General features: G+C 41.6%; 1 protein-coding gene across 1 annotated transcript in view; it reads right to left on the bottom strand.

Annotated features, from left to right (window-relative positions):
- The window catches only part of LOC132165823 (uncharacterized), a gene marked incomplete at its 5' end in the record, with an annotated part of 54,450 nt that overhangs the window by 570 nt on the left and 36,632 nt on the right, over positions 1–17,248 (bottom strand). Inside the window, 5 exon segments of the mRNA XM_059576506.1 lie at positions 109–192; positions 889–1,106; positions 10,483–10,649; positions 11,565–11,707; positions 11,915–12,133. Of these exon segments, the coding sequence (XP_059432489.1) occupies positions 109–192; positions 889–1,106; positions 10,483–10,649; positions 11,565–11,707; positions 11,915–12,133 (831 nt within the window).

The raw sequence follows: 17,248 nt of genomic DNA, 5'->3' as shown, positions 1-17,248 counted from the left end.
CAATTAGGAGTTCAAATTTATGTTAATGCAGTTCCAAACAAATAACATGAGGAAAGTCAATTATGCTACTAGTTAAATAAACAAAGTTATCATACAAACCTTGGACAATTTCTCACGTGCTTCAAGAGACAAAGTTGTCATTGCATAGTAATCCAAGTCCTCTGGAAGTGGTTTATGTTGTTTATGGACCATCTACAAATAAGAAATAGACAAAGGACACAATAAAATTCTCAACATTCAATGCAATGATGAAGATGGGAGATGGTCAAGTATCTTTTTCCGTAAATTATATTTTTTAATTTATATTCTTACTTCCCGAACTTTTTGAAAATTAACAAAATATGTCATTTTCAATTATATATCATAATTTGTTGTGTCATTAATGTATAACTTCTAAACTTAAAACTCTTCCACCCATATTTAAGATGATACTTTATTAACTTATTAATTCACATATTCATAGTTGGACAATACATAATGGGGTCAATTAGCTTGTGACATAATTGTCTAGCCACCCAATAATTACTCCTTCAAGTAGACCATTGATATTAGCATCACATTGATGTGTACATGACATAAAACATAATCTGGATTCACGTAAGTTTAGTTTTATTCCTCTTCATGTTCCGTGTAATATGTGCAAAGTTCAAGTCCTATAGAAGATGTAGGTACCACCACATTGTGTCATGCAACTACAAGAAGCAAGCCAACCCTCGATCTACAACTACATATAATATATATATAACCTTGGACATCTTGGAAAGATTTCCTAGCTCTGCCACTGATTCAATGCCCAAAATGGTAGGTTATTCCAAAAAGGGAATAAAATGACATGAGCTAAAGTGATTCAGAAAATTTTACGTAAACCAAACAACATTTATTACTCACCTGTTGAAGTTGGTTTTGTTGCCGCATAATGAAGCCTTCATACTTGATATCAATCTCAACACATTCTTTCTCCACTTTAGACAAGAGTTCATTCCCAAAACCATGCTTATCAAGAACTTTATATGGCACGTGCGGCTTCTTCAGAAGACTCTCCAGTGTTGAAGAGTCCTTTACAGGCTGACTAGACAGGTGAGTCACATCGGTAGCCAAATCTCCTCCTGAGATTAAAATAGAGAATAATAACCAACTTGGGTTTCCCAAATAAATCCCCACAGTCAATAAGCAGCCCAATTAATTTTACTCACAAGTAAATTAGCCGTGTTAATATTAATGTTTCATTAAGGATCAAGCTCATGTAGACTGAAACTTGATGCAGAAAACAATCATTAGATACTTGAGAAATGTGTGGAACATGAGTCTTACAGCTCAAGCAAAAGTAGCAGCCACGTTTTCAGCATTCCTATTTGAGATCATATCAGATCGATTGTACCCCTAGATTCCATAAGATGCGAAGTATCTCCCTACTGTCTAGACTAAGTTCTATTCCAGGCTGAGCACCAAAAAACAATATAGTGGCAGAAAACCACAAACAAACTCACTGGTTGGCAGTACACTGACACAAAATCAAAGGCCAAGCACCAAAAATAATGGCAGAAAACCACAAACAAGCACACTGGAAGCAAATCATGAGCAGAAAACCACAAGTCGCTCAGAAACAACACTGCACAAAAATGTGAGAACAGATGGGTAGCACACTGGCACAAAGAAGAACACACAGAACTTAGAAACGAGGAGGCCCCATGCAGCGAACAAGCCAAAAAAAAAAAAAAAAAAAGTTCCCAAACTCCAAAATACCGAAAAATCAAACTACTAAAATACAAAAGACCAAACACTGTTAGGGTTTATGCTCTAAAAGGCAATTCCAATTGTATGACATTATGGCTTATTAAATAAAGTTGTTTACTTTCTGAATTATACAAGAACATTAGGATTATTATATTTTACATGTGCATATTATTTTGTATATATACATGTACTCCTCAAGTTATATTGACTATGAATTGAGGTATGTTAATGCGATTATTGCACAAAAAATCTAAACCATAAAAGTTGTGAAGTTGTAACTTATAAAATATTATTCGTAGTCAATAATGGAATTGGGCATTCCATTTCATAAGACTATAATATATCAATCATGATGATTTATTTTGATAAGGGAAGTGAAGAGTTCTGATTGATATGTTGGTGCAGTAACAATGCAATGAACAGACCACGTGAGTTGTTATTTTATATATAATTGCTGTCAAAAATGAAAAACTTGAAATCACAACAACTTATAACATTGACTCTCAATCCTGAGAGGAATGTGAACTCATGTCAAGTGAGAGTTACTTTGATACATTTAGGAATCAAAGTGATCACATGTAGTAATGTATGAACATAATTCCTGAAGATGGAATTCATAATCCTTTGATTTAATCAAAGTGACATGAAATATCCATTTGAGATAAATTTAATGGGAATTGATTATTCTAAATCTTTGGCCAGACTATCTTAGTAAGGAGTTTTTTTTTTATAAGTAATAATGTTATATATCAAAAGCATAGAGGGGCGCAACCCACATACACAGAAAATATAAAAAGAGAGCGCCTAAGAGGGAGAGAAATGAAATAGGAAGTCAAAGAAACTAATCACTAAAGGAGCTAGCCAAGCGGCCGTCCAAGAGTAAAGAGTAAAGAAGAAAAGATGAGTCAGTTCCTCTATAGTCCTAGTAGAGTTCTCAAAACATCTAGCATTTCTTTCAATCCATATACACCACATAAGACACAGAGGGATCATCTTCCACACTATCGCGCTTCGAGCACGTCCTCCCGACCACCAGCAATCGAACAAGTCCCTCACCCTGCAAGGCATGACCCAACGCAACCCAAACCGACTAAAAATGGTATGCCAAAGAGTACTTGCGATTTCATAGTGGAGAAGAAGATGATCTACTGACTCTCCTGTCTTCTTCCACATACTACACCACTCCACCACCATAAGGTTCCTCTTACGCAGATTATCGAGTCAAAACTTTGCCTAGGGCTGTGGTCCACCCGAAAAAAGCCACTCGCAAAGGCACCTGTGTACGCCAAATACTCTTCCAAGAAAACACCTCATGGTCAAAATTGGACAAGGCCTTGAAGAGCTACTTAACCTTGAACTTGCCTTTCTTAAACGAGGACCAGCGAATACGGTCCACAGTACCTATAGAGATCTTGCAAGAGTACAACCAATCAAAAAAAGGAGAAACCAAATCCATCTCCCAGTCCTAGACGGGCCGCACAAAAATGGCATTCCACTCAACAACCTCATTCCTCCAAGTAAAATTATCCTTCACCCAAGCTTCTCTGTGTCTAGCGATACTGAACAAGGATGGGAACTCATGCTTCAAAGAATTTTCCCCACATCAAATATCGTGCCAGAAACGAACTTTCGACCCCCACCTCAAACCGAATACCTTTGGCAAAGAAGTTCCAACCTTGTCGAATATGCTTCCATAAGCCCATACCATGAGAACCCAAAACCTCCTTCGTGCACCACCCACCTTCCTGGTCTTCATACTTAGCTTTAATAACCTTGCACCAAAGAGCCTCACTCTCATTCGCATATCTCCAAAGCCATTTTCCCAAGAGAGCTTGATTAAACTGATGCAACTTTCAAATGCCAAGACCACCGTAGTGCAGGGGACGACAGACTTAGTTCCAATTTACAAGATGCAACTTAGGCTCATCTCCCATCCCTCCCCCACAAGAAATCTCTTTGGACTTTCTCAAGCCTTTTAGCTACACTCATAGGAATCGGAAACAGAGACAAAAAGTAAGTCGGGAGATTAATCAATGTACTCTTAATGAGAGTTATATGGCCTCCTTTAGAGAGGTACATCCTTTTCCAACCTGCCATCTGACGCTCCATCTTTTCGATCACATCATTCCACGTAACCGTATCCTTATACGGCGCCCCAAGAGGGAGACCCAAATACTTCATAGGCAAATCGGCAACACTACACCCGAGGATATTAGCTAAAACCCCAAAGTTCTCCACCTCTCCAATAGCCACAATTTTTGACTTTCCAAGATTAACTCTCAAACCCGAAACAGCTTCAAAACATAAGAGAATGAGACGCACATACCGGATTTGCTCGAGAGAAGCTTCACAAAAAATCAAAGTATCATCAGCAAATAAAGAGTGAGAAACCACCAACTCCGAGAAGACCCTATCTCCCATCGAGAAACCAGTCAAAAAGCCTTGGTCAACTGTCACATTCACCATCTTACTCAAGGCCTCCATAACAAGCACAAAAAGTAACGGAGAGAGGGGATTCTGTTGCCGAATTCCCCTCAAACTGTTAAAGAACCCTTCCGGAGAATCATTCACAAGAATGGAAAATCTTACTGACGTAATACACCACTCTATCCAAGCCCTCCACCTCTCACCAAAACCGCACCTATGCAGCAAATACAAAACAAAGTCCCAATTTACATGGTCATACGCCTTTTCCAGGTCTAATTTACAAATAACACCTGGCACCCCTAACTTCATGCGACTATCCACACATTCATTTGCAATGAGAACCGAATCTAAGATTTGGCGACCCCCGATGAAAGCATTTTGAGAGTAGGATATAACCTTACCCAAAACAGTTCTCATCCTATTGGCGAGAACCTTAGAAACAATTTTGTACACCCCTCCCACCAAGCTAATGGGCCGAAAGTCCATCTCCACCGAATCCGCCTTTTTCGGTATCAAGGAAATGAAAGTTGCATTCAAGCTCTTCACCATTTGATGTCTGCGATGCAACTCATCAAAAACCGCCATAGCATCTTGTTTAACTACACCCCAACAAGCTTGAAAAAAAGCCATGGAGAAGAAATTTTGGACCCGGTGCCTTATCACCATCCATGCCTTTTATCACCTCCCAAACCTCCTTTTCCTCAAAATCTCTTCCTAACCACCTATTATCCTCCTCATCAATAGACAAAAAAGGCTGGTTATCGATTCTAGGCCACCATGATCTTTGCTCCGAGTATAAGCTTTGATAAGACTGCACAATGTGATCTTTTACCTCAATTGGATCATCGGATAAGACGCCATTAATACGAAGCGCTTCCACACGATTGTACCTGCGATGAGAATTTGCCATCTTGTGAAAGAAATGAGTATTTCGGTCCCCCTCCTTGAGCCACAAAGCTCTTGATTTCTGGCGCCAATGAATTTCTTCACACAACAAGGTATTCTCCAAAACTTTCAACATTTCTGCCTTTTGAATCTTTTCCTCCTGATCTAAACCTCTCGACTTTGCCAACTCATCCAGCTCCTGAATACCTCCCATCAACTCCTTTTTCCTCCCAATATCACCAAACACCTCCTCATTCCATTTTTTCAAATCCATTTTGAGGGATTTCAATTTATTAGCTAACACAAAACTAGGTAAGCCCTCGAACGAATAAGATCCCCACCAAGAACTAACCTTGTCAACAAAACCTTCGGCTTTGAGCCACATGTTTTCAAATTTAAAATACTTATTACCTCCGCAAAGAGCCCCACAATCCAGTAAAATAGGGAAATGATCTAAGAACATGCGTTGAAGTCTTCTTTGTGACATTGCTGGGAAATGATCTTCCCAATCCGATGATAGCAAGAACCGGTCAATTCTAGACCAAATCTCATTTTCTTGATTATTAGACCAAGTAAATTGTCCCCCCATCATCGGAATGTCTACAAAATTGTTCTCTGAAATGAAGTCCGAGAAATCCATCATGCCAGAAAAGTAATAAGAAACACTAGAGCGCTCACTAGGGAACCGGACAAAATTAAAATCCCCGCCAAAACACTAAGGGGCCTCCCACACATTCATCAAACCAGCTAGCTCTTCCCAAAGGAACCTCCTCTCCACATCTTCATTCAGACCATACACCCCCCCAAACGCTCAAACCCAGTTGTCCTCCACATTTTGAAAAGAGCACGCCAGGATGAAATGCCCCACACACTCCTCCTTACACTCCACCACCCTCCTATCCCACATCAGTAACATCCCCCTGACAAACCATTAGACCCTTTATACTTCCACCCCACATGTTGACCACCCCAAAAACTATGGACCACCTCATGGGAAATAGTCTCCATCTTAGTCTCAATCAAACACACTATATCTGCTTTCCACTCCTTCAAGAGACCCCTAATACGCAACCTTTTTTTGAGGGCATTCAACCCTCTCACATTCCATGTTACAATCTTAAGCTTCATGATCCACCAATTCGACCCCTACCTCAACCCCTACCTTGCACAAATATCGTCTGGCCCCTGTCAAAAAGAGGAGCACAATCTAACTCCTTAAATCCCTTGGGGGCAGGACCATAGGCAGAAAAGCCTCCCAAATCAGAGTCAAACTGCATCTTGGAAGCTTCAATAGAATTGAACAAAGCTGCCAACTCCTCCTTCTTCCCCTCATCAGAAACACCAATTTTAGGACAAAAATTGAGGTAGCTTTCAACTACCCAGCTGGAAGAAATCTTCTCTGACCCTAAATCCTCCAACCCGACTGTTGTTGAGATACTGTCCTCGTCCATATGTGACCCAGGCCCAAATAGCTCCATCGCCGGCACACTTTCAATTCCTTCTTGTCCAACTTGAAATGACTGAACCAAACTCATTGCCTCCCCCCAACAGACCTTCTGCACACAATCCCCTACAGCCATCCCAAAATTCCAACGAGAGGAAAACTCCATCGGAGCCTGATCTGTGGTGGAGCCTGAGTCCTCACTAGCATCGCCTGTCTCCACAGGGCACTCCGGCGAACCCTCACCAGCATCGCTGGTCTCCATTCGGCGCTCCGGCAAACTCTGTGGATTCTCCGGCAAAGATTGAGTCTCCGGCACCCTCTGGGTAGATTCCCGCTTCGACCCTAGGATCCCTTTCACCTGCCCAGAAGCCGAAGAAGAGGCTTCTAATGAGCCCACCAGTGCAGCGTCCCACCTCTGTGGCCCAAACTTCCTCCTCCTATAAGTCAACAAAGCTTTGCCCTTTTCGGTGGGCTGTGCCTCAATCGCCGGACTTAGAGGATCCTTGCCACCAGTGCCGACAACCACCTTGGGTGCTCCTTCTGCCGCTAACCTAGCCCCCCCTTCCACTGATAAGACCCTTGCGACCACAGACGATGGGCTTGCCGACCTAGCCATGTAAGGTCACAAGCCATTCGCGACTTTCTCATGCTTCTCCGTCGGAACCACCTCTTATGAATTTTTTGCTCCTATTGGTCCAGCATGCCCTGGGCTATTAAAGCCCACGCCTGAGCCCAACGTTCCTTTAGGCTTAAAAACCGCTCTCTTCTTCACCTTCAGCCATTTATTGGGCTTAGTGACTTTCCTTTCCAGCCCAAACTCCTTTTTGCCCTTCGGTACTGATTTCCTCTGGCCAGCTCAATCCTTATCTCCCTGCCCAAGCCCCAGCCCACTACTCTCCATATGCTTGATCGCCATGTCAATCTTCGTCAGCCCCACGTCACACTCCCATTTCAGATGTTTCAACAACTCCCTGACTTTGAGGAGCTCAAGACTTATCTCAGAGTAGGTCTGCCCAACATGGTGCCCCTTCCCCCCCCCATCCCGTCATGCGTTCAAAAGCTGTCATCGAAGCATGCAACAACGCCAGCATTTGGAAACTACTCGTCGGAGCTCTCAACGAAACCCCCGTGCGACCTCCATCCTTCGAACCATGTATTCCATCCTCTACAGGTGCTTGGACAGACCTTGCCGGACATAAAATCTTCGTCGGAACCACCCCGAAACCGCCGTGAGCCCCCACCGATGCATGGGTCTTCGTCGAAACCAATGCTTTCCTGCCATACTCATGGGTTTGTTGTTCCATATAACCAGAGGCACCTTTCAGCCACCTTTGCACCCATACGAACTGTTTTTGGCCGGAATTACAACACTCGGTTTGCTTCGACGACAGCCTCAATGCCTCCGCGTACTCCTTCGTTCCTTACCCTCCGTATCTCTCTTTTCTTCCCTGAACACTCGATGCTCACTGACCACTCGATGCTCACAAAGAGAAGAGTTTGCCACTCGCATTTCCTCACTGAATCGATCCCACCCTATCCCACGACATCCTTCTGGAATGATGATCGAGCCACACCTTCTTCCATCAAATTCCTCCACCGTCAGAAAACATTCATGCCTATTAGCACATTTCTGAGCGATTATTCTAGGATACCCAGCTCTGGATTGATCCCAAAAGACTTCTGAGTTATCCACTACTACCAAATCCTCCACAATTCACACCATCCAAGCTAGCTCATCCTTCTTCATGAAAATAGACGTATTGATCCTTTTATTCCTCTAAAAAATCCTCACCCCTGACGCCCCTACCTTAATTAGCACCTCAAACTCCTTGGACTCCACAGACCACTTTCTCGAACCAGCCATGACACAGCCTAAGACTAGCACCAATCATCTCTCACGCGCCACCCACGCGCCGACACAGGCGGGAATGGATGAGAGAGAGAGAGAGAGAGAGAGAATCCCGCAGACCAAAAGATAATACTAGTAAGGAGTTATTAAAATTAAATGCACTAAGAGTGTGTTTGGGATTATGATTTCGCAAGAATAATCTACGTTTTTAAAAGATATTGCAAAATATAAGGTATTTGGCATTGCGATTTAAAAAGCACTTAATCTAAAATAGGAAAAAAAAATATGCGATTTCTATAAACAGGTTAGGGGCTGCTTATTTGAAAAAAGTGTGAATTTAAACCAAATCACGATTTCGCATAACAAATATTTGATAAAAAAGTACTTTTTAACATGTTTATCAAACACCTTGGCGATTTTACAAAGTAGCGATATCAAAAACGCAATTTTTAAAATTGCACTTATTGAAACCACAATCCCAAACGAACCCTAAATGAAATATGATTTCTAGAGTACAAGAACAATCAAGAGATTCAATTGAGTACTCAAGGATTAAGAGAGAGTGAAATAAAGTGATAGTTTATTTTATGACTTTAATTCGATTATGGATTTTCATGGAGAGGTCAATTGCAATTATAAGATGTTAATGGGAGTTCTGATTAATCAAAATAAATACTAGACTACAATTACAATTTTTTAGTGCAATGAATTGTAATTAATAGTAATGTAGGACAAGTCATAAGATGATAAGTGTCCTAGGCCTTTTAGAGCTAATTTTTATTTTCCTTTTAGGACCATTCTTTTTATTTTTATTTTTTGATAAGTACCTTTAGGACCATTCTCAAGTTGATTATAATCCCTTATTCGGCTTTACCTAATTACACAACGAGAACCCACACAACGAGAACCCTTGTGGCCGTGTATATTGGTGAGAGTATTTAGGTTTTTCAAGTCTTTGACAAGGAAACTTAGTCATACATCCACTTGGAAACACAAGCCTATTTAAAGGCGTCTTGTGTAGGCATTCAAGCCGACATTCTTGCTCTCATTATAAAATTGAGAAGAAGGTTTAGAAACCCTAGTCTACACGCGTGGATCGAGTTTGGAGCAAAAGGAATCACATCACCCCCATCACCTAGCCTAGCCAATTCTAGGTATGGCTCTTATACCTAAGCAAATTTTTGTTTTGCAAAATCTGTTGCTATACTTTCATGATGTTTTTTCTTGGGTTTTTTCGCTGTATTTTTAAGAGATATCCCGCAACCAAATGGTAACATTCATCAATCTTTCACCGGTGGCCATAGATGTAGCCAACAACCATTACCGGAATGTTGGTTAGGCTAAATTGTGAGTAACAACCATAAAAATCCTTGACCAATAACTAGAAGCCACACCGAAAGACCAAACAGTGGTCACCAAGTGCTTCTCCGGCCATTACAGCAAACGTATCCGGCATCGACTGCAACCACCAGAATGCCAAACAAAGGTCACCGGTACCAACACCACACAACTACCCTGATTCATTTAGCTTATCAGGGCACATACGAGGAGCGGTGAAGCATCATTCTCACATCCTTGGTGAGGGAAACTGTGTCAACGACCGCACCATTCAACCAACATGGCTATGTTGATGGCGACACCGACACTAGTCCCTCCAACCCCAAAGCGCGAAAGAACAAAGCATGTTTATTTATTTGCCTTGTTGAACAAAAAAGGGAATAAAAAATATAGAAGTGAACACAATGTACAATGTATTTACCATATACGATTATTGCAATGCTCTGATACTATGTAATGAAATGAAATGCGGTTGAAGAAATGGAATGGTGCTAATTGAACATAGCTCATTCCTCCTCCTTTGTCCATTAAATAGATAAGCCAATTACAGGAATATTCTGCACAGCTATAGGGGACAGCTCACTAGGACACCTTGGCTTCCTCTAGAAGGCTTGCAGATTACTCCCTATACTATTAGGAAATTACATATTATTCCTCAAATATTCATATATTCACTCTAACATCTATTGCAAACCAAATGATAGAAAAAAAGAGATATTTAGACTACTTTCCTTTCTTTTCTCAGTGGTGAATGAAAGATACTGGAAGAAAAAAAAAATCAAGAAAGATGAAAAAAGATACAAACCTGAAATCCGGACAGTTTTCAACCGCTTCTTTTCCTCTGAAATGTGAGCTTGCTTATCCTGGTATAGTTTCCAGCGTCTATCATCTATCAAACCAATTTCACGTCCCAATGGAGTGAGACGGCTATCAGCATTATCTGATCGAAGCAGCAACCGGTGTTCTGAGCGGCTAAGAGGATGGAAAAAAAAAACAATTAATATCATTAAATTTCATGAATAAGATGACAATGCACACACACACTTCATGTACACAAGTGGTTAAAATATAAACAGTCACGCCAGGCACATGCAAGGTCAACATGCTTTGAGTGAGCATTCTACTTATTATTTCTCTCATGTGACATTCTTGTATCTTAATTCTGAAGCCTCAAGGAGAACAAAGATGTTTTGGTTTAGATGATTTCTAGCCCCCCTCCACAAGGATGTTTCAGATATGAAATCTGTAAAATGGCCTGTGATGTGACGGACACACAAATGCAAAATGTCAGGCATGAAAAAATATATTAGGATACTAAATGTCATTTTCCTGGACATGCAAGGACTTGCATTTACATGGTAATACCACAACTTTTTTTCTTTCTTTTTCTTTTTCTGATAGGTGAATAAACCACTCATACACACATGTGGGATTGAAACAATGACCTAACCCTCCATACCTTATAAGGGAAATAATGTCATTTGGTCCAAAAACCATTGGGCTGTGACTTGATGGTTAATTTCACTCTAAAAACATAAAAAGCGCAATATTTGCTTAAGGATCATGTTGGAAACATATCATCAGATAAACTGACAGTCAAACAGAATCAGGACTATCACATTCCAAATCTCTTACCAGTTCATCACAATCTTAATGTAGATAAGACGGAGAAATTTAATTCTTATGAGTTCATCCAAATGAGGTTTATTTATTTATTTATTTTTCTATAATTCCAAATGACTAACTTATGTTATAAATATTGTCAAGTTTTCTATTCAAACATTAGAAATTACTATCTCATCAAGAGTTGATTCCCAAATATAAAAACTGTTGATAGATAGAAATGATATAACAATAGTTTCCTAAAAGATATTTTTTGCAAATTACCTTGTCAACATTCGGTAAGGCTCTCGAAGATCCTTAGTGACCAGATCATCAATCAATGTCCCTATGTAACTGCTCTCCCTCTCAAGAACAATGAGGGGCTTACCCTCTGAATGTCTGGCAGCATTGATACCAGAAATGATGCCCTACAGGAGTAAAAAAGAAGAGAGAAGGCTTCTTAGATGCACAAACTGCCTATATTGCCAACAAGCGTAAAGTTCTGTCTCCACCAAGGCAAAACCCACTACCCACTACACAATATCTTTTCATGCGCCGAGAGTATAAAATAAATCAAGAACAACACCAGATAATGTTTCTCTAGTTCTCAGAACAAATAATAAGAATATAATTACCTGTGCTGCAGCCTCTTCATAGCCTGTGGTTCCATTTATCTGTCCAGAGAAGAAAAGTCCAGCAATCTTCTTTGTCATAAGAGCCCTAGAGCATTGATGAGCAGGCAAATAATCATATTCTACAGCATAAGCAGGCCTCAGCATTGAACAATTTTCAAGTCCAGGTAAAGTTCTTAAGAGTGGTAACTGTAGCCTCTCTGGTAACCCAGTCGAGAACCCCTGTCACGAAAGAAAAGAGCAGTTAAAGGGAAAAATGTCAAAAACATGCTTGTACATTAGAAAACATATGATAAAGAAGATTAGACGTAATCTTCTTAAGACTCCCCTCAGAATATAATTTGATTGTACAGTTGATAAAGAGTTCAACTGCAAAACGGCAGCTAATGCAACAAGATGAATCTCCAGAATTCTTACTAGTAATCACTTACCACAGACACAAAGCTAGACTATACAATAGAGGATAAAAGTACAACCTTTAGGCACTTTCTAATTCTCTGCAAGTACTAAATTTTATTGGAAAAGCGCAATAAGGCAAAATGTAAGAGTCTTCATCTCCTTAACGATGTTGCAAGGAAGAAATAGATGATTTATTGTCTTATCATTTGATTTATATATGCAACAAAGTCCACAATGATTATTCCACTCTTTCTCAAATTATTTATCCCGAGGATCTTCCACAATGCTGTTTCCAAGTGTAAACTGCTACACTTGGTAGAGTTTTGACTTTCCCTATCACTTTTCCAAGGAAATAAGCTGCCATCCCTTGGCTTTAATTCCTAATAATGCTCTTAACCTCTAAGCTGCTAGAATCCAAATCATTTTATCCTCACCCTCCAGATGAACTTAGGTAGTGAAAAGTATTCTGAAGAAACAAAACCAAGGATTCTAGTTCCCCATTTTGTACCACTGTTAGAAATCTTGGCACCAATGAAAATTGCAATTGGAGCAGCCTGAGTATTTTATCAGAGTTGCATCTCTTCCCAACATATGAAGCGCAAGTTAGTGCTCTCTCTCTCTCTCTCTCTCTCTCTCTCTCTCCCGACCTAAGTTCTCTTTTCTGGTTTTCTGACATGGGGTACTCAAGTATGTTATGAGTCGAATCAAAGGTTTTCGACTTTCCAGCAGCAGTGGGCTCATTGGTCTTACAAATTGTCGAAAAGTGTATGGGCGTCTCTCGAGCAATCTTTTTGGGCAAGATTAGCGTAGTGTGGTTGGTGGGTACTATGGAATCTCTGTTACAAGGGTATGGCCTGATAGATTTCGTTAAAACATCAAGAGTTGGGAGTGAAGCTTTTAACGCACAAAGATGTTCCAATACCCACAAACGTTATCTGGCCCTCACAGAATACAGAGGTGGCAGAAGGAGAGATTTTACTATTATTCCAGAAAGGAGGGGCTGGAGGAGTTGCATACTAGAGTTGCGTAAAGCTCTATCCGTTTTCCAGGTCTCTTACGGCAATGGGTTGAAGATACAACTTTCCTGTAAGCCTCTAGGTGGTTTTAGCAGAGAAGACTTTGTGAAGGGTGGAGATGTGGATTTGAAGCCCAACCCCATTGAGGGGGGGTCCTTTGCCTGTTTGTTAATCAGCCCAAAGCCTTAAGGTCGGACCTAAGAGTTTGGGCGTGGAGGCTTCTCCTTTGGCCTCTGGTGCCAGAGTGGGCTTGAGACCCATTTCTTTTAAGCCCATTGTATTTTTGAAATTGAAGGCCTCACATAAAGGGAGGGCCCAATCTTCATCGTCTCCGGGCTTGAAAGCTAAAGCCTCAGCCCAGACACATTACCAACTTAAAAGTGGAGAGCCGAAATAAGGCGTGTGGCGTGTTTCCTTGGGTCCAGGCACGGAAGCGGGTTCGGTTCCCCTTGCCTCTTAGATTGCTTGCAAAGAGCGTAGATTCTAAAGCGCCCTAGATTTCTGCCTCCAACTCACTTCTCCATAAAGAATCAGCCTCTCCAAATCCCTAGAATAATCCTCTTTTCTCTTCCTTTCCTCCTAAATCAACAATCTACCTACTACAATAATATCCAGCTCTTGAATACCATCCACTAACTCCTTCTCCTCTTCCCAACATTACCAAAGATCTCTTCATTCCATTTTTTCAAGTCCGTTTTTAGAGCTCTCAATTTACATGCCAACATAATGCTAGGGGAACCCTGAAAATTGAATGACTTCCACCATATTTCCGCTTGATCCACAACGACCTCTGACTTCAACTGCATATTCTCAAATTTAAAATACTGACTTCTCCTACTCGAAACCCCACAGAGCCATCATTGTAGGGAGGGTAAAGAGCTTCCACTACCTTTTCGATAACAAAGCCCTTGACCAAGTCGTACCAATCAGCTTTGTCAGATCCACAACCAGCAATTGAACAATAATGCAAAATGATTGGACAATAGTCTAAGAAGTCTCCTTTGAATTACATCAGGAAACTGTTTCCCAATTAAGAGAAAGAAGAAACCTATCAATTCTTGACCAACATTGATTCTATCGATTATTAGACCACATAATTTTTCCACCGACAAGTGGGATGTCCATAGGACTCTGGTAAAATATGAAATCTGAAAACTCCAACATGGCTGGAGAATGATGAGTATCTCTAGATCTTTTACTTGGATATCGAATAGCATTAAAATTTGCCCCAATACCATGGCTTCTCCCACCAGCTCATAATCCCAGCCAATTCATCCAGAAGCACTCTCCTGTCATTGTCATTATTTGGACCATATTATGCTGGTATACTACCTCTCACAGAAGCCAAAAAAGAGAAAAAGACAAAGGGTGTGGTCTTGACATCAGCTTTGTTGTTGACAACTACATAGCCACCTCACATGGATTTATTATTATTACTGTTGTTGTTTTGTTGATGTTCTTTCAAAGACTACCAAAACTGTGCCAAGGTACGAGATAAATTGGCAATGAAGCCTTTGCACATGTTATCCTTCGTAAATTAATTTTGTTCCTTCATTTCATTTTCTATAGCTTTGAATAAGAAAGAAAAAAGGTCGCTATATATATTGCCTTTCCATTCAAACAATAGTAAAAAATAAAAAATAATAACTGATATGCTGGCACACCTGGACATAAAGCTCTGGCACAGTTCGGCCCTCTGGTTCAAGAAATATCTGATGGGACTCTTTGTCTTGAAATCTGACAATCTAATATGTATAAAGAACAAAGTAAATATTATTAGCAAATCATCTATCTATACTTATAAGAAACATAATGCAGGAGCAATACCATTTTAAATATGGGTTTTAGGCTTCAGCAGATTGTAAGAGAATCTTGTCCTTATTAATCATATTAGCCTCTGGCTTGTAGGTGAACTTAAAAGTTCATGATTATTCACCCCAAGGAATTTTTTACTTTGCTTCCCTCTCAAAATATAAGTTTTATTAGAAGATCAAGATATGCCTATATTTCCCCCATGCTCGTGACTGCACCGAAATAGCAAGGACATCTTCATTAATCTTTATAACATTTTTATTCTTGATGATCCAGGACTAAACTGAGATTTTTCATATGAAAAACTCTGGAATTTTGACTACTAAAAACATAAACTCTGGTATTTTTAAACTATATTTAAGATGTTGTCATAAATAAGAAGAAAAAGCTGGAGGAGAGTGGAGAAGAAAAAGCTGGAGGAAGAAAAAGCTGGTATTTTTATAACTCTGGTATTTCTACATGTTGAGTTGAAGGACAAAAGCAAGGAGAAATTGAGTAGTTACAACAAAATTTCGAGAGGGAGAAGTTGGTCAATAGAGGCGAAGGAATTTGAGTTGGTAGTGAAGGCAGGGGCAGTGGGGGTGAGGATTTTCGAGAGAAGCAAAGGGAAGCAAAGGTCCATTTTCATTCAGAAGGATGAGCTAGAGTGGTTAGTTCGCAAAGTGGAGGTTCTAGTGGCAGTGGAGGATTCAGAGGTTTTCTGAGACCAATCCAGAGCGGGTTATCCACGGTTCATCGCGCAGCGACGTTCAAATAGACATGGATGCTTCCTAACGCTTGAGGAATTTGATGGGAGGAGAAGGTGTGGTTCGGTTCTCATCCCAGAAGGGCGCTTCGGGCAAGGTTGGCGACGCTTCATTTCAAAAGTGCGTTTAGCCAACTCGTCACTTCGTGGTACCAAGGAAGAGGAGAAGGTTCAGGAGGGGAAGGTTAGGAGGAGCTACACCGATGTGTTGGCCCAGTCAGTTAATCCGGCAGAGGAACGATTTGGTCCATATTCAAGGCCTGTGGCCCGAGTGCCCAGACGGTTAAAGGAGTCGTCCACAACATTAATCCCTCAGGCTTTACGCACAGGAAAACCAGGTCCGAAGCCAAGGCCGATATTCCAGAATCCGGCGAGGCCACCTAGCGGTCAGGAGGGCGAGAAATTGCGACAGTCGGAGTTGGAGAATTTCAGGGAGATAGAAGAGAATAAGGCGAGGGCTCCGGCAAGTGACCTTCAAACGCGGGTGAGAAAGCAGGCGTTGAGTGATGGTACTGGGCAAGACCTGATGGGACGGAAGATTTCTGAGTGTCAGGCGCAGACCCATACTGGAGTAGGTATTGAACTCCGTAATTGAAGAGAGACGTTAAGGAGACTGAGAGGGGAGATTGACGCGGGTCTGCAGAGTTTGGAAATGGCTATAAAAAAGCTGGAGGACAATGGGCCCAGGCAGGAAGGCAGGTGCACCAATGTAGCCCAATCAGTAAGGCGAGAAACAGAGCTGGCAAGGAAGGATGGTGCGGCTGTGCAAGGTCCAAGGCCCACAGAGGGCCCTACGTTAGTTTAAGGCGCTAAGGTGAGAAGTGGTTAGAAGGAGAAGGAGTGGGCTGGTAGGGTAGGCCCACGGTCCACGAGAGGTTTCAAGGTAAAGAGGAAGGTGGCCGGGGTGGGACTCGGTATGGGCCAGGGCTTTAGCTCTTTTGGACCCACTGGAATAAGAAGGCATCCCTCTCACCCGAAACGCACAAGTGGGTCGTCGATGGTTTGGCGGGAGGGTTGGACTGGCGATCCAGGGGCGTCGACATCGAAAGGAGGTGTCGGCGACTCTGGGGCATCGCCGACAGTCTCGGAGCCTCCCGCCACCGTTCGTGCTTCTCTCGTCAATACATCTGACGCTTGTTCCGGTGATGGGGTGTCTTTAGGTAGTGCAGGAGATCCTCAGAGCTCACCGAGGTTGATGCTTTTGCCCAAGGGAATGCAGACTTCGACGGAGAGGAAGTCATCGACGGTTGCTCCCATGGTCGACCCAGGTGTAGCCATGTCCGGGAAGGACGCTCGTGGGTTGGGTTCACGATTTACGGCCGGCGACCCTAGGGCGTCGCCGATAGGCATGAAACTTCCAGCCAC

Source organism: Corylus avellana, chromosome ca11 (assembly GCF_901000735.1).
Source record: "Corylus avellana chromosome ca11, CavTom2PMs-1.0".
Taxonomy (NCBI): domain Eukaryota; kingdom Viridiplantae; phylum Streptophyta; class Magnoliopsida; order Fagales; family Betulaceae; genus Corylus; species Corylus avellana.
Note: the sequence above shows the minus strand (reverse complement) of the source record. Positions and strands in the feature narration are given on the sequence as shown.